The sequence below is a fragment of the Molothrus ater genome, chromosome 3 (genome assembly GCF_012460135.2).
Source record: "Molothrus ater isolate BHLD 08-10-18 breed brown headed cowbird chromosome 3, BPBGC_Mater_1.1, whole genome shotgun sequence".
NCBI classification, from domain to species: Eukaryota; Metazoa; Chordata; class Aves; order Passeriformes; family Icteridae; genus Molothrus; species Molothrus ater.
In genome coordinates, this window is record NC_050480.2 from 44,529,365 (window position 1) to 44,554,950 (window position 25,586).

At 38.4% G+C, this 25,586-nt stretch overlaps 1 protein-coding gene across 1 annotated transcript in view; it reads right to left on the reverse strand.

The window, feature by feature from the left end:
* Positions 1 to 420: 420 nt before the first annotated feature.
* HEATR1 (HEAT repeat containing 1) overlaps positions 421 to 25,586 on the reverse strand; it is a 35,767-nt gene continuing 10,601 nt past the window's right edge. Inside the window, exons 13-44 of the mRNA XM_036379473.2 lie at positions 24,480 to 24,568; positions 23,968 to 24,179; positions 23,569 to 23,690; positions 22,115 to 22,312; positions 21,197 to 21,380; positions 20,781 to 20,929; positions 19,925 to 20,117; positions 19,217 to 19,389; positions 18,723 to 18,890; positions 17,658 to 17,900; positions 16,777 to 16,908; positions 16,265 to 16,371; positions 15,076 to 15,219; positions 14,236 to 14,354; positions 13,856 to 13,977; positions 12,291 to 12,419; positions 10,862 to 11,092; positions 10,060 to 10,186; positions 9,594 to 9,757; positions 8,921 to 8,967; positions 8,130 to 8,253; positions 7,221 to 7,361; positions 6,716 to 7,005; positions 5,807 to 5,957; positions 5,136 to 5,294; positions 4,364 to 4,498; positions 4,001 to 4,105; positions 3,739 to 3,907; positions 2,875 to 3,029; positions 2,366 to 2,524; positions 1,003 to 1,111; positions 421 to 639 (exon numbers count right to left, since the gene is read on the reverse strand). Coding sequence (XP_036235366.1) covers positions 551 to 639; positions 1,003 to 1,111; positions 2,366 to 2,524; positions 2,875 to 3,029; positions 3,739 to 3,907; positions 4,001 to 4,105; positions 4,364 to 4,498; positions 5,136 to 5,294; positions 5,807 to 5,957; positions 6,716 to 7,005; positions 7,221 to 7,361; positions 8,130 to 8,253; positions 8,921 to 8,967; positions 9,594 to 9,757; positions 10,060 to 10,186; positions 10,862 to 11,092; positions 12,291 to 12,419; positions 13,856 to 13,977; positions 14,236 to 14,354; positions 15,076 to 15,219; positions 16,265 to 16,371; positions 16,777 to 16,908; positions 17,658 to 17,900; positions 18,723 to 18,890; positions 19,217 to 19,389; positions 19,925 to 20,117; positions 20,781 to 20,929; positions 21,197 to 21,380; positions 22,115 to 22,312; positions 23,569 to 23,690; positions 23,968 to 24,179; positions 24,480 to 24,568 — 4,839 coding nt within the window. The 3' untranslated portion in view covers positions 421 to 550. The remainder of the gene's footprint in view (positions 640 to 1,002; positions 1,112 to 2,365; positions 2,525 to 2,874; positions 3,030 to 3,738; positions 3,908 to 4,000; positions 4,106 to 4,363; positions 4,499 to 5,135; positions 5,295 to 5,806; positions 5,958 to 6,715; positions 7,006 to 7,220; positions 7,362 to 8,129; positions 8,254 to 8,920; positions 8,968 to 9,593; positions 9,758 to 10,059; positions 10,187 to 10,861; positions 11,093 to 12,290; positions 12,420 to 13,855; positions 13,978 to 14,235; positions 14,355 to 15,075; positions 15,220 to 16,264; positions 16,372 to 16,776; positions 16,909 to 17,657; positions 17,901 to 18,722; positions 18,891 to 19,216; positions 19,390 to 19,924; positions 20,118 to 20,780; positions 20,930 to 21,196; positions 21,381 to 22,114; positions 22,313 to 23,568; positions 23,691 to 23,967; positions 24,180 to 24,479; positions 24,569 to 25,586) is intronic.

Below are 25,586 nucleotides of genomic sequence, written 5' to 3' on the forward strand. Positions count from 1 at the left end.
ATAATTTTTTGGGTAAATCCATTATCATAGCAAGCAATTTATTCTTGAACTTCAGCTAATCAGTAGGAGTCTATTAAAGACTGTAAAACAGATTTAGTATCTACATGAATCATAGTTTCTTGGAACTTATTTTTCAGTATCTTCAGTGGGTATACTTTTTACTTCCCTACAGCTGACAGAAAAAAACCAGATTTTTCAGGATTGCAGTGCATTGGTCCAGTGAGGACCAGGCTTGGAGCATGACAGCCCCTCCACTGGGACAGTAACTACGCCCTGAGCACAGTGGAATTCAGTAAGTCTCACCTGTTGTCATTCAGGATTTGTTTATAGCCTGTGCCAATTTCCCACTGATAAGAAAAGAGCAGTTAAGGAAAAGTCATAAGAAAAGTCCCCAGTCCATCCAGAAATGATAAAGCCAGATTCTTAAAATATTTTATTAAAAAGTTAAAATCTGGTCTCTGATAAAAACTGTTATGACAGTTTGCCTGTAACACCTGAATGTGTAAAGCTAACACAATTCAGACAAAATTTGAAAATTAAGGGCATAAAATTAGAAGTAGCTTTGGAGTGGTTCTCCCAAAATGACTTCCAGTTGTTGAATTGTCTTCTGACATTGCTGTTCAACTTCTTCACATTCATCTAGAAAAAGAAATTGAGCAGGAATTACAAGGCTACCCAAGGAAGGCTTCAGCATCAAGGTTAGAACCATCCTCAAACACCATATTTGAAATTATTATTAAGGAATATTTTGTCACTGAACTAGGCAAACTCTTTCTACTAACAGTGATCTAAAACTTGCACATGGGGAGATGTGCAAAGGCTACAACACTGAAGAAGCCACCATAATTTAACTGAACTTCATGAGTGTTTGACATAATCCATTTTGGTTTGCATTTTGCACAGTATAAGCTACCGTATACAAATTCATAAGATTTATAGCAGTTACAACAATGAGCTTGTCTGAATCTGAAATGAATCATGAATGCCAGTTTAGAACATTACCTTCCATAAGCTCAGCTAAGAATGGAATAGATTCTGGTAGCAGGACCAGGTAGTTCTCCTTCAGTTTTTGTGCAACTTCTATCAACGCAAGCAGGGCGGCAAATCGGACCTAAACCAAAACAATTATGTAAGGAAACAAACATTACAGTATAGTTTCCTGTTTTCCCCCACCCCTGCCTTCCTTCCATTCATTGTGGAAGGTTATAATCTTTCACTACTGAAGGGAAGCAGTTTTAAGCTAATTTGAATACTAACATCTTGGTTAAGATAATGGCAAATACAGAACAGTTTGTAAGAAGCAGGTAATGTTGCTGGAAGCTATTTGATACAATGGATTTTAACTTCCTGTCACAATGCCACTTCCACTCTATCAGGGCTTAGCTCAGCACTGTGAAAAATCCAAGTACACTCCCTTGATTTCTGTAACCTGTCAATAGGAGAGTCTTGACAAAACTCTGAACAGGTCTGAAAGCTGATAACTGTCTTCCCGTTACCCCTCTAAAGTGCCCCTGTCTTCGTACACAAACAAATATCTCTTATTCCAACAGATACCAAATCTTTAAAAAGCCCAAACCTCACAGCACAAAAGACATGGAATATTAACTGCTTACAGCTAGAGCATGTTGCAGTGTGATTTCCTGTTTCACCTATCCCAGCCCCTCAGGTGTGCCAACCTTTCCCCTCCCCCTTTTGCCCTCCTGCTAAGAGCTGTCCATCAATCTTAACATTCCAGCAAGGCATCGTGTGGTTGGCAGAAATTCAAAAGATGCTCCTCTGGTCTGGGTTCATTGGCCTGTCCAAGCGTCTGTATCCCTTGAGCCTTCCCGTCCTCACACCTGGTTGGCCCTCACCTGTCCCTTCCCTCCCCCTGTCCCCGGGGCTTAAAAGGGGATGAGACCATGGGACCAGGGTTCTATTGGGAGCTGTTTCAGAGGTCTACCATGCTGCAATAAAACTCTGGATTAAGACTCTACGATAGAATCCGCTGTTTTCACTGTTGCCTGAACCTTTTCCACCAGAGGTAAACTGAGTTCCTACTTTGCCTGGATTTGTTGCGAGTGCCCAGCTGCAGCATCCAGCTGGCCAAAGGTGTCTCTGAGGCTGCAACCTTTGGTCCAGCAGCTAGGGCTAGACGAGGCCAGGCACGACACACCCGGAAACATCGGGGTTAATATTCTATAAGAGCAGAAGAGCATGTTGCACCCATCTCTACAACTTGGAAATACTGTTGTACAGCACCAGTATTTTAATTTAGGCTACTATTTCAGCAATGACTTGGTTAATTCACTTCTGATTTTGGGAGCACTGTTCCCATTTTCTAGCACGACAAAGAAAACCAGTTCAAATTCTGATGGCTCCCAACCTTAGGAGAACTGTGCCTTGTCTTCAGCAGGATCTGGTAGTTCAGTGGTTTCCAAAGAGAATCATCTGCCATTGCCACTGAAAACTGAGCTATGCAGGGTATCAGGTGTGCTGTCACTCTTTCCTGGAACTTCTCATCTCCTCCAAGCACATTTTCTAGCTGTGGAAGTAAAACAGATCCAGTCTCAGATAAACCAGCCAAAACCACAAGCTCTATAGCTTTGGCTTGTAGGTACTCAAGAATTAAGTCAAAGCTCATCAGTGGGAGTGCACTGGTCTGCAAGAGCTCAGTAAACATGCATGAACCTTAATGAATGAAGATATTTAAAAAAAGGATACAAAAAGTCAGTAATTGAGAGCCTTAGGCAAAGAAATCAATACTGTCTGTGGCCCAAAAGTGATGAACTAATGCCTCCTTTTTTGTTAAGAGAGAGGACTGACATCTGATTTTTTTTGTTAACTACGGAAAAAAAAAATCAGCTATGAATTGTTTCTATTGTTTGTCAATACCTGATCGACCAGAGGCTGCATCAAGGTTTCTGCTCTTTCTTTACTCAAGAACTTCTGGGTGTCAAACAGGAAGAGCTTGTGCAGACAGTCCATGGTGAACTGCAAGAGTAGACAGCTCTTTTCTGTGTTATTGTCTGAGTCAAAGAAAGCTTCATCTACACACGAGTCAAGGAGAAGAAAAAAAGTATCATCAATATGATATGAAAACACAAAACTTCACACAAAACTGCAGGACAGAAACATTGCTAGTCTGTCAATGTAGCTACAGGATGTACTCCATAGCAATTATGTACTTATCACTCAGAACAATCAAGTGGATGTGATACATTATCTGCCTTTGAGCTACTGCCCCAGCAGGTCTGCTACTGATGGAAATAAAAGAGAATAGCCACTGGCTACAGAAGTGCTTGGCCATACCTGTGGATATGGAGAATTTCTTCAGGTCACTACAACTGGGATGGGCAAAATTTCCCACAGAAAAAAATAACACCTATTTTTGCCCAAGAAAGCAGAGGAGTATAGATATACCAGGCTGCATATAAGAGAAGTCAATGAATGAAAAAGAAAAAAGTAAAAAGAGAAACCTTCTTTCTATACAATTTCATAGTCAGGGAACTCACTGGGGCTGACACAGAAAATTTTCATTTGGTCACAACATTGTAATAGCAGCCCCATGCCCATGGATGAAAAACATCCTTTGGTTCCATCAGAGAAAGATTTCTCATTTACCACAGGAAGAAAAAAGAGAGAAATGAATTATGTGTGCTGTGAAATAAATCCTGTAAGACTAAAATTTCTGCAATTAAAATTAGCCTCTCAGCAATCAAGACTAAGCCTCTCTGTAGCCAGTAATTGACAACTTACCAGTTTTCGAAATGTTGACCTGGTTCAGTGTCTCAGCAAACGGCTTCACTAAGTGACCAGCAAAGAGGGTGAAGAGCCCCTTGAGCTTGTCTGCAATGCAGTCTGCTATTCGGTGGAATGTCAGCAGCCTGTCTCTTAGGGTAGCCTCTGTTTTGGACCAATCAAAGAGCTGAAAGTGAAAGGCAGATTAGCTGTTTCCTGTGTCTGTGCACTGGAAAACACAAACATGCTGATGCAGATGAATTATATTTAGACTTCTTACCTTGAAGAAGAGGGGCCTGAAAGAAGCCTCGGAAAGTTTCATAACCATGCTGATTAGACAGTCAATAATGTAAGCCTCTATCTTACCAACTTCCTCTAAATCATCCTAGAAAAATCAGAAAACATAATTCTAAGTTTGAAATGCAAGAATTTGAGCTTTCAAAGCACATTTTAATTTTGTCTATTTCAGACTAAATACTTAACTACCATGTTTTCCACCATAAAACCAATGTGGAACAGAATATCTGATACCCAGAATTTCAGAGCACGTGTACAATGGAATCTACAAATCTTTTCTTAAACAAGTGATGCAATTGGGCATGTAGAGAGGTGCAGCTGCTGCTCATCCTCCCAATCAAGCTACCTCGGCATGCTCTGTTCGGAAGTCCAAGACTTTCATGAAAAATGCTGTCAGTTCAGGCTGATGGGAGATCAGGTGCTCCTTCTCCATACCAGTAATGTGCTCCTTCAAAATGTTCATAAGAGGACCCAGGCAGTTCTGCCAAAACAAAAGCAAAGCAATGCAAAGGCAACTGTGATATTGACAGTAATTGAAAAACATAACTAGGGAATTGGATTTATATACTTCATGCATTTACTCACTGAAATACTGTTGATAAAATAAATAAGCTTTTTCCCTGTACTTTTGGGGGCTTAAGTTAGTAGGATTCCTGAAAAACATTTTCATACCCTCTGCCATACTGGAGAAAATTCTCACTCACTCACATTCCTAGCACATAAATGAAGTCCTTTATGAATAGGATGATCTCCCAAGCGTTCATCATCTAACATGCAAAAGACATTAAACTGCTGGATCTCTTCCTGATCTACCTTTCCTGAATCACTGCAGCAGGACAGAAAACCCCAGAGATCATAATATAAAGCCTATGGCATATTTGGCTGGGATGGAGCCAGTTCTCTTCAGAGCAGCTCACGTGGTGCTGTGCTTTAGATCTGTGACCAAAGCAATGCTGATCACACAGCGGTGTTTTAGCTATTGCTGAACCACAACACCAGCAGGCTGGTGGTGGCCAAAGTGCTGGGAGAGGACACAGCTGAACCAAATTTTGGCCTGCTTGTTTCTTTGTTTTTCCTCCTTCTTTATCACAGTACTGAAGGATGAAAAAAGCCCTTACCTTGCGGGTATGCAGCACTTCACTGTAACACTTGGTGACCGCAGGCAGGAGTATTCGGGGAGCCAGCCTCGTCGCTAGGATGGATTTCAGTGCTGCTACACGGACACTGATCTGGGAAGTGGGACCGAACTCGGCCACAATCTTTTCCAAGCGGACAACCTGTGAGGAATTCCAACAAAAGTTAGGCCTACTTAGCAACTTAAGAACTTACTTTATAGTAGTTGTCTGCTTCAAATGTCAGACAGGAATTTTGCTGTTTGCACCACTTGGAACACCTTATGCTAAGGTCTCTGTACAAAGCCTCACTGTCTTCAGAAGACAAACACTGAAAAATGCCCATGTCAGCAGCAGAGGGTTAGAATGACTCCCACAAGAGTGTCAGATATACGTTTGAGGAGACTGAATATTACAGAACGATTTATTGTGATTCACCTCCCTTTTCAAAGAGGAAAAATACAACCTATCTGAGGGAGGAGAAGGAGATGCTTTTAGGTTCTGTATCTGAGTTACCTGCACAAGAAAGTGAGTAGAAGAGTGGTTATGAGCTTTCACAAAGTTGGCACATAGTCTTACTTCAGTTTCAGAGAAAAAAAGTAATCTCTACAGCTTCTTCTGGGATCTGGGAAGGTCCTGTCCCCCCTTTACACACCTGTAGGAGTCACAGAGCTCACCTGCAACAGGCACTCCAAAAGGTAAGGACTAAGGAAGTGTGGCAGTGTTTCTGCAACCTTTAGCAGAGCAGTGATGGCACTCAGCAGGTAAATCTCATTGGAGACCAGCTCCTTCTTACTTTTTAAAGTCTTCAAGAGTGCTGGCATCAGTCTGTGAATAACCAAACATAAACAGAGAAATGTGAAATAACTGACCATTTGGAGGTATGTTTCCAATCCAATAAATCCATCTGTTAAGCCTGCAAGGACAATTTTCACAAGAATTTTTACACACGTATTTGAGAAAGCTCAGTATTCTGGGCTCACTGTCATATTTTATTTTGAAGCTAATGAAGGATATTAGATTTAGAATCACAGAATGGTTTGATCAGAAGAAATCTTTAAAGATCATCTAGATCAACACCTTTCACTCTATCAGGTTACTCAAAGCCCTGTCTTTAAATTAAAGATTTAATGACAATAAGAGACTTGTATTTGTAAAGAAATGAAAAAGTTTTACAAGGAACAAGTTAGATACTTGGATTCTTCTTGGATAGGGAGAATAAAATAAGGTTTTTCATGAAGGTTTTTCAGCTGTACTTGTTGTCATGTTTTTAAATGCAATCTGTTCTACAGAAAAAATACCAACTATGGTCTGATTTTTCTAAAGCCATACAGGTTGCCTCTCTAGTGACAGCAGCAGACTCCATAAGGAACTCTACTGGGCATTATAAAAGTCTTGCAATTTTTCCCACTAGTTTCTTAGTTCTATGACCACAAAGCACCCTCAAGCACTAGAAATACTTTTAATCTTGTCTGCACAAAACACACACAGGGGCAGACTGCTTTCATCAGCATTCCTTCAGTAATGCATTTTGGTATAACTAATTCCTGCTGCAGTTGGTTCTGTTAAGAAGAGCCCAACAGTACCTTGGAAGCTGAGGTATTGCTTGGGCTTTCAGTGTACAGGTGACCTCAGCTATACAGAGCAAAGCACTTCCCATCACATTTTTTTCTTCCTTCTCTGAAGAAATGAGATCAATGGCTGTTTTCAGAACAGGCACAAATGGCGCTGGATTTTCTGTGCCAAAACCTTTGCAGAGCAGCTTGAGGCTGAACAAAGCAGTCTGCCTGTTGATGGCTTGCTCCTCTTCTTCCTCCTTTCTTCTGCACTTGACAATGGCAATGAGCTCAGGAACCAGCTCTAAGAGCTGCAGGATCTGAGAGGACAGGAGAACACACACATCAGACATTCAGTGAGAAACTCAGGACCTGCAAGGTAGCTGTGGGCAGGTAGCCTTCATGTCACTGCTCAAGAGCCCTTGCCAGGCTTGGCACTGGTATGTGCCATCTTTACAGGGGGTCAAGCGCTTGCACATCAATCTCTCTCTGGGTACTTTTGCTAAAGGAACTGGGTTTAACCCCTTTGCCTCACCTGGCTCTTCTGCCACTTGGTGCGCTGCTGCACCTTGTTGTTCAGGAGGTCCATGGCCTTGCGTCTCACCGACGGCAGCTGATTCATCATCAGCCCCCCAATTACAGGGATGAAGGTTTCTGTCGGCAGTAAGGCATTGACCTACGAGAAAACAAACAAAACAGTACCATAAATGTTTTTGCATGCACTGTGACATGGCAGCCTCCTGATAAGATTCTGTTCAACTCATGGGTTTCAAGAACAAAGAAGAGGGGACAAGCCAGCAATGCTGTATCTGAGGCATGCAAAACAATAAAGCAGGTTCCAGCTAGTCTGTGTTCACTGGCTGCTAAGCAGCCATTATCCACTAGCTCTGAGATTTCCTCAGCAAGTCCTTTTGTCTACCCTCGTGAGCTCTGTCCCTCTTTAGCCAAAAAAATTCTGCCAATGCCCTCTGCATGTACATAATGAAAACTGGAATATGCTTTACAGAAAACTTCCAGCAAGATAGCCACTCAAATTCTACAAATACATTTCTAATCAGAAAAAATAGTAAGATGAAAAGTGTAAGGATTTAATTTCATGTAGAAATACGCAACAGCGTTAGCTAGTAATTTTGTGAGTTAACAGTGAGAAATGCTGCCAAGAGCCATTTTTCTCCACCAGACATAGTGAAATGACTGCTTACAGCCAGTAGAATATTAAACTAAAGGAAACAAGCATTCCTGATTTTTGTTCTGCTTGTCCTAAGAAGCTGTTATCACTAGTTATTCAGGCTGTTAGCTGCGTTTAAACATTGATGTACCAGGCTGCAGACCATCCAATGAAATGTAGTACTAATGCAACAAGAAACCCTACAAAGTTTATAATCACATTAACAAGCAAAAGCAGCAATGTCCCAGTGCTAACATGGGGGCTAGTGAGACTTACTTTATCCAGCATATCATAGCACTTGCTAAGCAGAACCCTCCAAAATTTGGCCGTTGGCTTGTCCACATTTCCTTCCACTGAAGATGCCACAGTATTTATGTACTGAAGAACTTCTTCTAACAGCCTAGACAGAAAGGAAGTAACTTTCAGCAAGTAACAAGGAGACTAAAGAAGTCCATTGTTATTACTGGAAAACATAAAATCTTACAAGGCAACAAAAATACAAGGAAATTAAACAGAAAAATTTGAAAATGAGCATTCACGGAACATAGCATTTAAATAAATCTTACACCCTTTTTCTCTTGGAACAAACATGTAAGTTAGGCCTCTGCAAAAGAAACCCTCAATCTCCCTATCACTGGCTTTTACAGCACAATGGCTACAACTATGATCTTTGATTACACCAATAGAGAGGCACCTGTGAACAATGATTAATTTTTTTTTTCTACCAATGAACCAATATACTTTGCTAAAAATCTGGAATTCCTTTAGTGATTCAGACATGAATAGCATGACAGTTATGGCCAAGCATGCAAATAACCTCTATCAAAAATAGAGAAAAAGAGTGCATATTGGGGAGAGCAATCTTTCAGAAATAAAAAGTTTCACATTCCATTAAAAGAAAAAAACAAACCAAAACCAAGTAACTTGTACATAATAAATACTGCTTGTTACAGAGGACATTTAAACAGTATCATTAGAGTAAAAGATATTCTAATGGCACTATACTTAAAGATATTCCTGAGTTGCAGTAAAAGCTAAAAATAGGATAGGGCATATTTAAAGCATACCTCTGTTCCAACTCCTGCAGCACTTCTGGTTCTTCATATTCAACTATCTGGTTTAAAAAGCAAGAATGAAAATATGAAACTTACCTCCTCTCATTAAACTGAAATGCCAGAATTCACAAATTTGTTTTTTTTGAATCAAATGTCCACTAACATGGTAATTATGAGTCCCTATATTTGTACTTAAGCCATCATTCTAGAAGGAAATCTGAGACCCTTGGGCAATGCAGTCACAATAGCAAATGCATTTCATGCTGGTGGATGATTTTCAGCTGAAAAACTGGGTCTACCTGCTAGAGTCAGAGCCTGAAATGCATAATATTTTGTCTTTTCAATTAACAGCATGAATCCCACACTGAATTTGGAGTTACACAGGCTGTGAGTGAAATCCCAAGCTCCATAAAGCCAGTGGGAATACACTGGGACCAGAATTTCACTTGGTTACCTATGCATCAGTCACATAAATGGAGACTGTCTGGAAAAGCCTTATTAAAAATAAATAACATTACTGAGAGGTTTCAAAACTGTGCCAATAAAGGTGTCAGCACGATACACTGGACAATGCCCCCCCTTGAATATTAAGTCATACTAAAAAGTAAATTACACCTCAGCTATTACAATATGGCACAAACACTTACTGTGATCAGTCTAGAAGCAAATTACCTGCCATTATTACCTTTTTCACAAAACTCTGAGAGGACAGAAGTTGTGACATGAAGGAGACTGACAAGAATTTGAAATGCCGGAGTTGTTTGTCGGAGTGAGACTCCACATTAAAGAGCTGCCCCTCCTGATTTTTCGGCTTTGTCTTACACGCTAACTTTTTTGTCCCAGGATCATCTGTTGAAGACATTGACAAAACAAATTTGCATCAAAAAATAAAAGATATTTCATTTCTGACGACAGAAACAAAGTAAAATTACAGTTGTTCAAAGCCCCATCCAGCCTGGCCCTGAACGCTGACAGGGATGGGGCACCCACCACCTCCCTGAGACACTTGTTCCAGTGCTTCACCACTCTCAGAGTAAAAAGTTTCTTCCTTATATCTAGTCTGAATCTATCCCTTTTCAGTGTAAAACCACTACCCATTTTCTCTTATATTCAGAAGATTTATATGCATTTGCTGTCTGTTTTGTGGTTACCTTCTTTATTCTCTGGCAACTCTGTCAGATACTGGATTATCTTCATCACGCTCTGGAACTGAGAACGTACATTAAATTCGCAGCAGATGGATATCCAAAATTCAGTGTCTGCTTCCAGAACAGCATCCTGTTTATGGTTCAGGAAAAAAAGAAATATTTCAAGGATTAGGAAAGAATATCTCTATCAATACTAATAAAAATACTTGAAAATGCCTCAGTGAGCTTGTGAAAATGCCATGCTGAGCTGGACACTTCCAGGATTAACACCAGTGGTAAAAGCAGCAAGCCCTTGGAGAGAACAAACCTCCAGAGGGTAAAGAGAGAGATTAAACTGCTGCAGCAAAGACTATCTTCTCACCAATGTTCCTTTAATAATTCTTTCTGTTTCCCCCATAAACTATGCTTTCACCTAATCTCAGGGCCTGCCTACACAAAAACCTAATAGGGTTTTCATCTTAGTCTGTAGAGAAAGACCAGTATCATGTTTCACAAACACAACTGAAGGGAAAAAACCAACTTCATTACTACTGAAGCACTACATAATTCGATTATCAGCTCTTCAGATCAAGGATTGCTATACAATCTGATCTAATCTATTGTTCAGGCCCCAGGACATAACACTATTGAATGTGCAGTACAAGTCACAGCCAACATCACCATCAGGTTCTGCTGTAGCACAAATCCAGAGCTCACTACCTTTTCCAGCATAACCTGGGGCTTATTAGGAACCTTCCTAAAGACAAGACCATGAAGAAAAGAGATCAGGCTCTCAGGGAAAAAGCTGACCCCTCAGCCTGCTAACCTTGTCTGTGCTTGGTGTTGCTGTCACAGTTTTGGTCACGTACTGCTCAAAGAGCAGCACCAGGAGAACCCAGAGGAATTTGTCTACTCCCACTGTAGTGATCAGCTGGGACAGGATGGGCAGGCGCCGGTGCTCCGGCACGTGGGGCAGGGCATCCACAAACACCCGAATGATCTTGATCACCACCTCCTCCACGCTTCCCGAGGACTCTGACAAGTCACTGTCTTCAGCCTGGGCACAAACACAGCAGCTCAGACACGTTACTGCAGTAGGTACAAGGCCTTTCTTGCAACTTCAGAAAATAAGAGAAAGCTCTACGTGCCAGACAACAGCACTGCCAAATGCATAACCTCAAGGAAAACATAAGTGTTCCCAAGTAAAGTTTGTAATCATACAGCTCCTTTGCAGTGTTAAAGGAAGATGCTTCAAATAAAATTTAAAAAAAGGAAGAAAAAAAAAAAGAATAAAAACCAGACAAGACATTTTCAAGAAAAAGCAAAGCCACGTCCTTCAGAAAACTTTGAGTTAGGGTCTTAGATTCAAGGGCCTAGGAAAAATAATATACATGGGCTACACGGTCTCAAGTAACATTAGTCTCTTCCCACATGAAATAATTGTGTGCAACAAATAATTTGTCACAGAAACTTGTGTGGGCTGCTAGGAAAGGTTTTAAAGAAAAAAATAAAGAAATTATTTGTCTCTCTTTTTATATAACAGAGAACTATAACTGATGAAGATATAGAAGGATGAAAAATGTGTACACATACAATTAAATGTAGTCTAGGAAATCTTCAGCCCATTATCAAAACCATTGTTTCCTCAATTCATTTTTACATGACATTATTCATCGTGTTTCATGTTTAAATCTAATTATGATCCAGAATCGAGATTTCTTAGGTGCAAGTGAAATCTGACTGAAGAAAATGTTGATTTGAAAAACAAGGATCTATTTTAGTTTTGGCTGATAGTCATTTACCTAAGAGGTCCAGGCAAAATCAAGAAAGGCCCTACAAACACCAGCAGGAAGAATAAAAGCACTTCCACTTCTTTCAGACCACATCTATTATTCCTATGACCATGACATATTATAGGACTAATAACCAGATTCTTCCTTCCAATGGTTCCTCTACTGAACTTGCCTGCTATTTTTATGACAAAAAGCTTGAACTTAAAGTATGTTTCACGACCTCTCAACATATAGTTGTGGTAATTTTGGTTAAATCATTTACAAAGTGCAGAAACTCAAGACTGAAAAGAAGCAGCATTCTGATGAACTTGGTCAGAGACAGAGGAGTCTGAATTACATTATATTACATACAATTTATTGTCTATCAAAATAATCCTAGAGTAGGTGAGAACTTATTCTACCACCAATATTCTAAATAAAGTTACTTAATTAATAATCTGTCCATTAAACAGACAAATGTACCTGTATAAGAGCAGGAATAACCATCTGCACTGTCTTGTTAATTACTTGGAAAGTGTAGGTATCATCCAGACGCAGGACATTTGCTCCCATGAATGTAAAAATGGGCATAATGTTGTGAAGAACTTTATCCTGGAAAAGAACAGATGAAATTAGTTCTTGCTGCTGTACCTTGAGGTGTTTCTCATTCCCACAAATGACACTAGATTCCTATTAAAAAAAAGCCCAAAAATAAAAAAAGAATCATGATTGTCTTTCAAAATCTCCCTAAATGAGTTTTAAATGCATATTGTCCCTTAATGCTACTTGCTGTGTGATTGGTAGAGTACCAAACATTATTTAGAAACCAAGACACACATCTAAGCAAGTAATTAGAGAGTGGAAATTGAGAGTTTAGTGTGATAAAACACCTTGTATCCTTCCACTCAGTGCCAGGTGAACACATATAAAACCAGCTATGAGGAAATCTGCAGAAGCACAAATGTGGGTGTGGCACAGATTCCAGTGATTTTCCCACCCACCTTTTTTTGTATCTGTAAAACATCTGCAATATCTACAATCATACAGTGTAAACTAACCACGCTAATTTCAATTTTTGGCTTTTTGGGGCCTAGACTGTAATGACAGTAAACAATTTTAAGAAGGCTGGATTAGAGGTGTCACCTAGCTCAAAAGTTAGTTTCCTAGATTTAGCCAGACTTAGAGCAATAAATTATGGACATATTTTTCATTTAGTTTTAGTGACTGGAAGAAGTGTTTTAGATTTTAAAAGTGAGATTAAATGAATACAAAATGTTTCCTTCTATTCTGCCCTGGAAATTTTTTTAGGAGCCAATATTAATGTAAAATAAATGCCTGGTGATGGCAGAAAGATGGAAACAAAAACCCCAAACAATAAAACCACAAAATCCTCCAAAATATATCAAAGATTTCACAGTTTTGTCTTTCAGAAAACATGCTATAATTCCAAATGTGTGGAGAAAATATTGAGGTGAATATGAAGATGCAAACTGAGTTTGAGACACCTGGATACATTTTGCTGGCTTAGTTTCAAAACAAAAGAATCTTAGAACAGTGTACAGTCAAATTTCAGTCCATACAAGAAAAGTCCTGTTTCTTGGTCAATTAAAATCAGAACAACTCAGTTCTATTATCAACTACAATTTCATTTTTCAGTGTTGTACAAGATAGGAACTTGTAAGAATGCATGTGCTAACAGGTCAGGTGTTTTCCTTTTTTATATAAAAAAGAAGGCAAAAGAAGAGAAAGGCATGAGAACTCTGACCAGAGTGGAAAGGTCAGGCAGGGCTGGTGTCAGAAAGCTGCTTCCATTTCTGCTGCACTCCACTGTGAGCCACAAATGGCCGGTGACCAAAGCATCAAGACAGGGTTTGTTTTCAACTAAAATGGAACAGAAAGCCCTAAAAGAGCAGGGAACCTGCCCATTTTGCCTCTGTCTCCTTTTCAGGAAGTTTTTCCCCACAGAACAGATCTGTATGTTCTTCACTCTACCCAATATTTGGAAACCAAAGACAAGAGCCGATACATAAATTCCAGGTGTTACTTACAGGAAATATTCCAGCAACAGCACCAAGGAGCAGCAGAGCATGGTGGTGTGTCTGGGGCATTTTAGAAATCCTGATGCACTGAACTATCAGTTCCACATTGAATTTTTCTTTGTCCAGGATATCTGCAGGTAAAAATACTCACTGATTAACACATCAATGGTCAGCCACGTAGGAGTAAAAAGTACACTCAAGCACTGTTTTCAGCGTGCAAACCATACCTAATGCACCTACAAAAAACGATTAGGAAGGCAAACTTGTACACCCTCATAGAGAAATCCCCCTCTCCTCAACAAAACAGTGTAGACTGAGGAAGAAAAGCAAGTTGAGACCATTGTTTTAATGCTGAGCTGTGAGAGAATTACCAAGAGATGAGTCTGTACCTGCTGGGACCTTGCTACCATCTGATGACAATTTCTGACAGATGTTCAGCAGGCAGCTGAGGATCAGCTGCTTCGTATATTCCATATTTTCTTCTTTCGATGCCGTGCGTTCCAGACACCTGTACATTCATGGAAAAAAAAGAGACGCAAAAATAAGTAACCAAACTGCATATTAAAACACAAATAAGAAACAGCAATTTTAATTCCACATAAATTCTAAATGGAGGCTTCCAAAAAGTCTTTGCCAAAAGTTTCTTTTTTTTTGTTTTCAAATGCATCAACTGGTCTAATAAAAGACACTTATCAAAGCACTGCCAAAAACTTATGTATAACCTGGACTATAATTGCTAGTCTATGTACAAGCAAGTCATAAGGAAAAAAAGACAAACACCTAATCTATATAAATTTATCCTAAGTGCCTGGATATAGGGCTGGCAGGAAAAACATTAATTTCCTTAGGTTACACTGGACTAAGACTGTTCCACAATGTATTGGGAGGAATTTCAAAGTTTAGAGAATTATAGTAGCTCTGCTGAAGACACGAGTTCTGCCAATTATCCCAGTTTTAGGACAGGTGTCATCTTTCTTGGTAATCCCAAACCCTCTGCCCAATGAAGTTTTCACAAGAGAAGCTATGCATCAGGTAAAAATCTTACTGTTTCAAAGAGAAAAAAATCGTAAATTCCCATTCCCCTCGTCCTCCTGATTGGCCTAAAAGAAGTTCAGTTGAAAAAGACAAGCTAAACTACAAGACATGGCAACAAAGCACAGACCCAGTAGCCCATATTTCCATGTTTAGGGTGTCTGCTGCAGCAGAGAGGGATCCAGGCTCTGTTTTACCTGCTCAGAAGGTTGAAAAGTGCAGGTACCAATGCCTGTGGATGTCGAAGCTTCTTCTTATGCTGCAGTAACTCCAGAATAAGCATCACCCTCTGCCAGCTAGAGTGCCTTGTTTCTGGTGCCAATTCTGCACCTTGAGGCTTTCTAAAAAGACAGGACAAACAATCATGGATTGTCAAAGCAAATGCTACAGTGCTTCAGGAAACACACACACACCACTAAAAAAAGACAATTTTTCTTTCACATAGGGATTGTATGTCCTTTACTGCTGCTCCCTGGAGGGGTGGCAGTGTGTGGGCTTTTGATTGAAGCAACACATTTTAAACAAATAACAAAAAAATTTCAGACTGAACTTGAAAAAACAAGTGTTTCTTGGAAACACTTCTGGAAGTGGGGAGGTAAAAAAAAAAACTGTTGCCAGGTAAATGTCCAAATTATGATCTGCTTGCCATCCAGGAAACTTGCTTCTCTGGAAATACTAGTGATTAACACACTGACTATGCAGGCAATGGGGGGGGGGGTGTATGAGTATGTCTGTTTGTAAACTGTGACAGGTACAGTTTACAGACACATCAATCTAACTGGTTATGATTATTCAAAATGGTCAAGTGAAGGAAAATTAGAAAAGCTATTCCCGGTCAAATCAGAAAAATTAACTCACTATCCTGTTTCAGTATGGCTGAAAGAATGTTTAAAGAGAGTAAGTACAGTGGGTAAAACAGTTCCTAATGAGAATAGAGAGAAGAAACAGGACAAAGATTTAAAAATTAGTGATTATATTACCACCTTACTGGAAACAAAATACTGTTTTTCAGTCAACTAATGAATATTTTGACGAACATCTGTTAGGTTTCAGCAAAGTGTATGTAATTTGTCCATGCATCTATATTTAAAACTAACTTTACCATTAACAAAAAAGAATCTTGGTGAAGTGTGTCAAGATTCTATAACAGCAACTGTCAACATTAAATATACTGGATTTTAAAATATATTTTGACTGTATTTCCATCAGCTCTCAAACAGCAACATGAGTTGGTTTTCCCATGCCAAAAGTAGCTTGGATTTATTTTACTGTGAAAAGAAGAAATGCTTGCTTGTGTTTTCAGTGCAAACTATGCAAAGTATTAAGACATACATTTCGTGTTTTCAAACTGCATGGATAATACTTGTGGGTTTCTAGTTACTTTACCTCTGTTGCTGCATTTTCTGCCTTCTAGTCTGTTGAACAGTGGCCAGACTTTTGGTTTTCTCAGGAGGTTCCAGTTCTTTGACAATCTGCTCAGCACACACTGTAATCTGAAACAAAACAGTAACAGTGCAAGCACCAATGAACAATTTGTCACATCACATATCTGTGCCCTGCCTTTTTTAAAAACACATCCCTTTCATGCACATATGGGTATATAATCCACATATTCCTGTCATATTCCCAGAAAATGAAAATCAGTGCAGCAGAAAAGAAGTGACTTCTGCTGCATTCATTCACTTCGTGTAGTAAGTGACTGATAGGTGGCTATGAAAGAAACATCTTTTAAAAGCAGTCATTTAACAAAATTTTCATGCTATTAACACTATTCTTTGACAAAAAGCTTCCATTCCTTTCCCACTATAAATGACCTAAACAACAAGTGTTACTGAATGTAGGTGACACAAAATCACACTGCAATGGGTTTAAACATATTTCTGGAGGTTGCCACTTACCCCTTTAAACACACTGCTGATTGTCTGGGCACAAAGTGGGTTCTTACAGTCTAAGAGTAAGTCAAACAATACTTTTAGTAGCTTCTGTTGCACCATCCCATCTGACACAGCTGCAAAGAACGGCTTTGTAATCTACAAAAGGGGGAAAAAAAGATGCAGAGAGGTTTACTTTAAGAGGGTAACAAAATTGCAAGTTGTTGAATTACTATATGTTGGATTCTGTATGACACACCCCATTCATGCAGTACTGCAAAAAATGCATATTAACTACATATTTGTATATATCCAGGAATGAACATACACAAAAAGATGTAGATCACTGACACATGATATATCCAACAGACAAACTGACTTCTGAAATTTTTCTCATAACTGACTGCTGTGGGGAACAAACTTGCTGTTGCCAGCCTTTGGGAAGGACATGTCAACACCTGGCCAATATAGGCCCGAATCTGTAGCTTCCTTCAAATTAAACTATTTCTCACCTCTGTATTTTGTTGACAATTTTTCCTCAGATGAAAAACATTAAGTAAAGCTCTTGCCTGACTGACAAAAGCCTAAAACCTGTGGAACAGTAGTATCTGTAATGATACAGGAACTCATCTGCAAGCAAATACAGTATTGCTATTTTGTGCTTGTCAAAATGCAAAAAATAGAGCAAGCAGCAATATCTCCTTCTGATAATTTTAAGAGTTCAAGTTTTTCAGTCTGTTTAGATGTTTCAAAGATAGTATGAAGACACGTGAAATCTTGTAGTGAAAAAAAGACAGGTTGAAAGCTATGGACTCCTCCACACTGAAAGAGCCCTTGTAAATCCAATCTCAAACACTGCTAGCTGCTTTAAGCATAAAATAAATAAAAGGTATTTCATAAAGCCATACCTGCCCAAGTGCTGTGATCTGAAATGGTGGAATTTCTTCATATATTTTCTTGGCAGCATGCAGACTTTTGATAAATAAATCCAGACTTTTCTGATTCTTGCACAGGAGGGTTGCTGAATATTCATTAAACTTTCCAAGGATTAGATGCAGGAGAATGACTTCATCTTTTAACATTGCCTCAGCTTTGTGAAAGACCTTCTCTAGCAGACGGTCTAGTAGAGGCAAGAGGTGAGAGAGAACCATCTGCAAACAGAGAAAATGCATAACAGGAGTTTTTATCCATTCTCAGTTTAACAACTTTCCAGTAGCACAGCTTCATTTTACTGCAGCATCCCCTCTCTTGGACCACACTGCACACAGTATTTCAGGCAGCAGCTGTTCACAAGGCATAATATGAGATTACCCCAAGTACTTGCTCATCTGCTCCTTCGCTATTGTCATTTGCAGAACAGTATTTATTTCAAAGTACAGAAGCAAGGTAATTTTCCAACCCATTTATGACTGCTGTTTTCTACAAAACCCAAATGTGAAGCAAAACAACTAACCTCCTCTATGCAGTTCATAATCTTTTCAAGACACATAAACTGAACAGAACATAAAAATTCAAACTTAATTCATTTTTTGAACTTTGAAGTCCTATTTTCCAGCACTTCGAGAATTCTGAATATGCTAGATGAGACTAGGCTAATACATATAAAAGAAATTCACAGTCACTATTTAATACCTTGCAATTCTGTACAGAAAACTCAATGTTCACTTACCAAAGTTATACATTTCTTCTGTAACAATCTCTTCTGAAACAGTATTTTTTTGTAATATCAAAGGAGTTTCTTTAAAACTCCAATGCAAAATTCTACAGCCATTACATTCCAGAAGGAGCATGCAAACATTTTATGTTTCATTAAACCTTACTTTGCAGCTTTACTGCATATTATTGGAGGTGTCAATACCTAATAATCTAATACATTATGGAATTATTTAACAGCATTATTACTAAATGATATGTGATTTCAGCATTTCACTCAAGTGCAGAATCCATAAAAAAACTCAAAAGGCAGCACTTACTTCACCATGGATTTCATGAAGAATTTTCATTAAGTTTCTTGCAATATATGATGGGAAAATACGGCTCTGTACACAATCAAGTATGTTTTCCAAAGCTTCCAACAATTTTTTTTTCTGGGATTTCTGTTTTGACTGTGTCTCAAGATCCTCAAATAGAGTTCCCATAATCTAGTTCATTAGCAAAGTGAAAATTATTTTCTTGCAATAAAATGCCTTAAAAGAACAATTATTTGATGCTTTCGTAACACGGTCATCTATATATAAGCAGAGTTCTTCATCTGGAAATAAACCACTGTTAATGCCTCTTATGTTCTCAGCTCTCTGCATGTAATAAATCACCTGAATGTTTTTATAGTTCCTAAAAAAATTATAAATCAGTCCACTATAGGATACAAAGACAACTTTCCTGGTTAAATTGATTTCTTTTCTGTGAGATAGAAGCTCACAGCAGCAGACAAAACTTGCATTAATGTACGCCTAAATTAAAAAAATACCTGTGCTATGTATGTAGGGTCAGATACAATCTCTTCTGTCTTTTGCTCCAAATGCTGAAGGACAGGATGAAACAGAGACTCCTTTATTCCTCTCAAGGAATGGAGGCAGTTGAGAGCAGCCCTTCGAACTTCACTCACAGGACTACCCAAGTTAATTAGCAAAGATATCACCACTGCAAGAACAATGAGGAAAGGAGGAAAAGAACAGAGTAAAGTGAGTGGTGAAAATTTTACTGTAGCTGTCCCTGAAGAGGCATCAACGTTACTTTGGAATTAAGAAGTTGTGTCTTTTCACTGTAAACCTTTAAGGTACACAAAACCAATACGAGTCTCACAGATGCATGACTCTGAACTTCATCACAGTCCTTATACTCATGTTTAAGCTCAGAGCTCATATATTGCTACTGACTGTCACACCCTGAGACTGCACAGACAGTAATGTCCTGTAACTGACTCCTTCAGCACAGCCCTGTGCTCCTTTAATGCTTATAAAATCAAAAAAAAAGTGACTTCGCTTACTTCAAGCTTGGACTTACAACTGCACCAGTGAATCAGCGAGAGAACTGTCTCAGCAAAGGAAGCTGAACATAAATAACTTGAGATACCCTTCATGGTATAAAATATTGTATAATTGCACAAATTAAAAAGTACAGTGATTGAGTTCTAAGATGAGAGACAGACAGACAGACAGATACTCTTTTAATTTACCTGGAGATGATGGTGATAGCAGTTGTTTCTTTTTCTGGTTTGCTTGTGATTCAAGCAGTGCATAGCCAATATACAGAGCCTGAGTCTGTAGCATTGCACTGACTTCATAGTTCAGTTGATTTGAAAGGTTATAACTGTAAGTCCATAAAATGGAAAGGAATTTGAAGAGAACATCTGAATCTTCTAGATGCACCTTAAATTTAACACAATGGAAAACAAAAAAAAAGGAAAAAAGCACTTTTTTAATTTATTTGGCAAACTACTCCTGAAAATATTTGATAAACCACCCCAGCCACTTCAAAGGAGTACACTGAAAGAGAACTTTGTCTCACAAAAACAGAGAAACAGTGTCTTTTGGGAAGAAAAATTATTGAGTAAATGCTGCATGTATATACAAGGCCAGATGTTATTTACATATGCATGTGAAAAATCATGAGATGATGTAATAAGGAAACACAAAATTTCTCCTAGAAGTTTTCCTTCCAGTTTCTGTATATAAACACTACCAAATTTTACAGAGCAACTTTTGTCTTGCTACCAGATAGAACAAAAACTTTTTGCTCAAACTTAGGCTCTTGATCTTGTCCTGCAAATCAGTGTTGTTTTCATCTTTGCCTCCACTAGTACATTTGTGTTTTGTTTTGTTTTTTAACTTTAGCTTTCTATTATTACATTTAATTAGGGTTAAGTAACCCAGGTGAAGCTTACACTTCCATCTCCTCACAGTACTTGAATGCCACAAGCAGTGTTGCATGAATGTTGACCATTTTTCTCAGTTTTCCTTAAAGGTAATACAATCATGAAATAGTTCATGACTCTGACTCATAATTCAGAGCAACAAATGCAAAAATAATACCTTGAAAAAGAGATTCATCAATGCTCTGTACTGAAGAGCATTGCTTCCCTCACTAGCTCCACTGACAAGCAGGTCAAACAGCCCCAAAAGGAGGTGCAGGTAGTCTTGGCTATCTTGCTTCAGAGATTCAGGATTCCAGCAATATTTCTCTAAAAAATACAGGTTATAATTAAGACACAGCAGGTGCATAGGAACACCCTCAGAAACCAGGAGAAACCAGACATCTCTAGTTAAAAGAGGATAATACATTTAGTTGATTTCATGTTCACAAGTAAGCAATCTTTACATATGTCAGTAACAAAGGAGAAAGTTAGGGAAGCAACATTTCCATGATTCCAACAACTTCTGAAGGAAAAAAAAAAAACAACCTTTCCTTTTTCACTGGTGTAAGCAGCAGGCAAAATCTTAACACCTACCTGTTACAAAGGCCAGGGGAGTTTTTAGGCCATTAATAAAGTTTTTCAATAAGAACAGAACCAGAGCTGACTCCTCTGCATGAGCAGTCTCATCACTATTGAGCTTTTCTATATATGCAATTAACAAGTCCTCAGGCACCAAAGTGTCCTCTACTGTTTCAACAGACCAGCTTAGGGGAGTTTCCTGTGAATGAAAATCAATTTTAATGTATTCTGTCACAATTCCATGCAAAAGAAACCAGAAATTTAGCATTAAAATTCAGCAATATTTCATTTCCAACCTTCAAAGAGATATCCTTATGGAGTGAATTACATTTCTGATTTTACATTGCAACTTGCATCTGCAGTTTTAAAACCTATGCTAGCTCTTTCTACCATAATTACAGTGTACATAAATGAGGTAACAGAAGAGTAAAATATTAGTCTCTCTAAAATATCTCTTCAAAGGGATTGGGAATTGCAGCATTTTTGACAGTCAGTTTAACACTTTCATCTAGCTCTGTTCCAGAAAAATAATCTATGTTTCAGATACTTGCATATACAAAAAAAAATCATTAATGGAATAACCTGAGGTCAGAATAAATAATTACCATGTGCCACTATGCGTTTGTATATGAAGGGATGAACACAGAGAAACACAACCCTGCTCACATGGGTTTCTTACACACAGAAAAAAACCCTAGAGCTGTGTCTCAACAAAATAAGTCAAGAAAACTCCAATGGAAACACACATAAAATATTAGAGTAATTCTTAATGGCACTATTGCCAAGTGTGTGATTTTGCTCTGAGAGGAAATGAAGGTGAGATTTTTCACTTCAAGTTTCTGAACCTGGTCTTCAGTAAAAACAATTTAAAAACCTTCTTAATACTGTTTTCAGTACAAAGAAAATGCCCTCTCCACACTGTCTACATCTTACCTCTGCAGGTTCACAAGTTCTGAGATTCTTAATTTTTTTATCCAAGAAGCGGAAGACTCTGATAGCCACTGGAAGATAATTTTCCTTTATGTGTGCATTGCAGCAGCGCTGAACAAGAATTGCACCAATTATATGAGTAGTTACTTTCTGTCTCACAGTGTCAGATTCTGTTTCAGCAACGAGTATCAGGTCATCAACCTTAGGAAAAAAGAGTGGAGGACAACAAAAATCAGTATAAGAGTGGGACTTCCCTCTGACTAAACTGAACATGTAAATGAAAAATGGTGTGTCCTAGATTGCCAAGCCATATGTATTCTATTTGCCATCTGTATGGCAGCTGTCTTCTGTTAAGTGGGCAGTTTACCATATCTCTTCCACAACCAATCCTCCCTCCAGGGAGACATCTGCTGATAACAGGCTATTGAATGTCACTGCATGACTGATAAGAACTAGAGCATCTTATTGTGAGATGCTCCACCCAGAGGGAGGAGCCAAGCATTCCTACCTGGATATAGTCTTGAGATTCTGGAACACCAGCACAGCTTCTGCACTGGATTTCCCAGAGGAGCAGCTGCCTTTTCCACTAGACCTTCAGAAGAAGACTACACCCTTTCTACAGGATCACTGCTCCAAGAGAACCACATCTGCCACTCCAGGAGGGCTGCAGCCACAATTCCAATTGGACTGCTACCAGCACCCTGACCAACAGGGTGACATTTTGTATTCTAACTCTATCAGTGTTGTTTTGGTTTACTGCATTGTTTATTTTATCTTTTTAAAATTTTCTTCTCCAAGAAAGAACTGTTAAACCTGCTCCCATATTTTTGCTTGAGAGCCCCTTAATTTCAAATTTATGACAATTCAGAGGGAGGGGGTTTACATTTTCCATTTCACGGGAGGCTCCTGCCTTCCTTAGCAGACACCTGCCTTTCTAAACCAAGACATGTTGTAATACTGTTTAGTTTCTATCATAGGTAAAAAGTTACTGTCTGCTGTAATTGTACTCTTTAAAACCTTGTAATGCACAAACATCAGTTTCTATGAACTACCCAATGGTATACCTGCTTACTCTCTAGAACTTTTTTTTTACTAAAGTAAAAATTCCTCGAATTCAGTTACACTAATCATTTGTCAAAAAAGGTAATCAGTTCTTTTCCTTACGTTAAGGAAGAAATTGGTTTTACATGGATGGTATTATGGTTTGGTATTTTGTGTATATATATATATATATATATATGTAAATTGTACATAAATACATGAATACATACAGACATAGATAGATATAATTTTTATATATACATGTATTTGCCTAGCAGCTTGATGATAGCATACTAGTGCCTAAAGCAGCCATGCAAAATTCTTCAATATCACATTTGTTTAATTACCTGAAAAGTAATCAGTCACCACCTGAAAAGTAAAACTTCTCTAAGGTTAGGCTGACATGGTATACTTACCATTTGCAATAGTAAGGAAGGGTCCTCTGATGTCAAATTTCCAGAAAGTAGAAGAATCATTTTCTCATTGGCCGCTCCAACCAACTCTGCAGGCTCAGTAGATTTAATTGCCTCTTCAAGAGCTACTCCAAGGGAAAAAAAAAATCAAATCAATAATCTAGGTATAAAATTCACATATTAACATACTGGTGACTCAATAATATTTAGAATGAGTCAGAAACATACTAAACAATTTCTACCTCTTTTCAAAGAGTTTTTCCCAAATCCATTCACAGTTACTGCATGATAGCCTGATAGTGACAGCCTGCCTCCTTCAATATGTGTTTAGGTTCAATAAGGATGAGGTCCTAACTTGCCACAAGTTTTCCCTTATCAAACTAGTTACAAGGAATGCTTTACCTTCTGGCCAGCCTTTCAGTAAAGGATGTAAAGAGCAGAGATCAGACTGTGACAAACAAACAGCCATTTTCCAATCTGCAGATTTTGAATTTGCATTAGTGATTATCATAAAAGGTAATAACTGCATTACTGCTGCATCTAGCAGTTCTTTCTTCTCTTTCAAAATCTCCTCTTTGACTAAAATTTTTACTGCTTGCTCCAAAACCTTGTACCTGAAAGAGAACAAATCATGTTGAAAATACATTACTCAAGCACATCAGCAACATTTCTTTGATTTGTTCTGTATTCTCCATGGTGATTTTCTGTATCTAAACAGCAGTAACAACAAATAAGGAATTAATGGGAAATGGTATGAAAATAATTGGACATCTCTCTTGTAACTCAGCATAGACAGCATAACAAAAAGCATTTGCAGAAAAACACAGTTTTTAAAGAACTCTTTATAGTTACTTTAAAAAAAATTAATTTGTACAGAAAGAATGTAGACTGAAAAAAAAAAAGCACAAACATACCACTTTCCATCCTTTGAAAGATCAGCTTTCTGGAAAATGCTCAAAAGACTTGATACTATTACTTCTGGATTGACTTGTTCTCTGAAAATCTGAATGATAATCAAGAAAAATGAATGAAAATACAACAATATACAAAACAGTCGACCACATCACAATGGAAAATGCATCTGCTATAACAAGTGGGAACAGAGGTCAAACATGACTAACTGCATTCCTGCTGATGTTCATGAAATGAAAATACTATCAGGTGAAAAGAAGTAGTAAGGCTGCCCAGTATGCCCTCTCGATAGCTAAAGTATGGAGAATTTATTGAATGTGGAAATGTTTGGTAAAATTGATAAACAATATGCAAAATATGTTATAATTAAATAAGAATTGTTTTTACTTTATATTACATCTGGATCACAAAAATAAAAGGCACATTAACAAAAGACACTAAAGTTTAAAGGAGCCCTCACGTGCTTCTATTCCTGTTTACTGGTGATCAAAAATGAATGAACACACAAGACCAATTCCACTACTGCTAATAATATTCTCCACTACTACTAGCAGAAGCCATGAAGAGAGACTGTTACTCTAGCTGGAAACAATCAGTACAATGCATACCAGAGTCCTATCCAGTAAACCTGAGCTGGAGCTCAGGACTTTGCCACTATCAACTGACCAAATGACTCGCATATGGAAAAACTCAGCTGAGCACCTCTCACTGGAGTAATGTCTTGTGACTGCACCACTTTCCATCCAAAAGACAGATAGTGCAGCTTGCCTTTTTATAGAAAAACATACAGAATAAGCAGGAAGTGTGCCTCAAATAATAATCAAAGATTTAAGTATGCTTCAGTAGCTACATTAAAAAAAAAGGAAAAACAAAATTGATAAATTCACTTTAACTGCCTACCCCTTGGTAAGGATCAGGGAGCAGAGATTTGGGGGGAATTTGTGAAATGGCAAACAACACAAGCCTCCTGTATTTGTGCTGCTTTATCCTGTTAAAGGACAAAAGTCATGCAATAGGAACACAAGGACAAGAAAGACAACTACACAGAACACCTTCCAGACACACACATTGGAGACCAGGTAAAATCTCGCATGCCAAAAGACCCACTT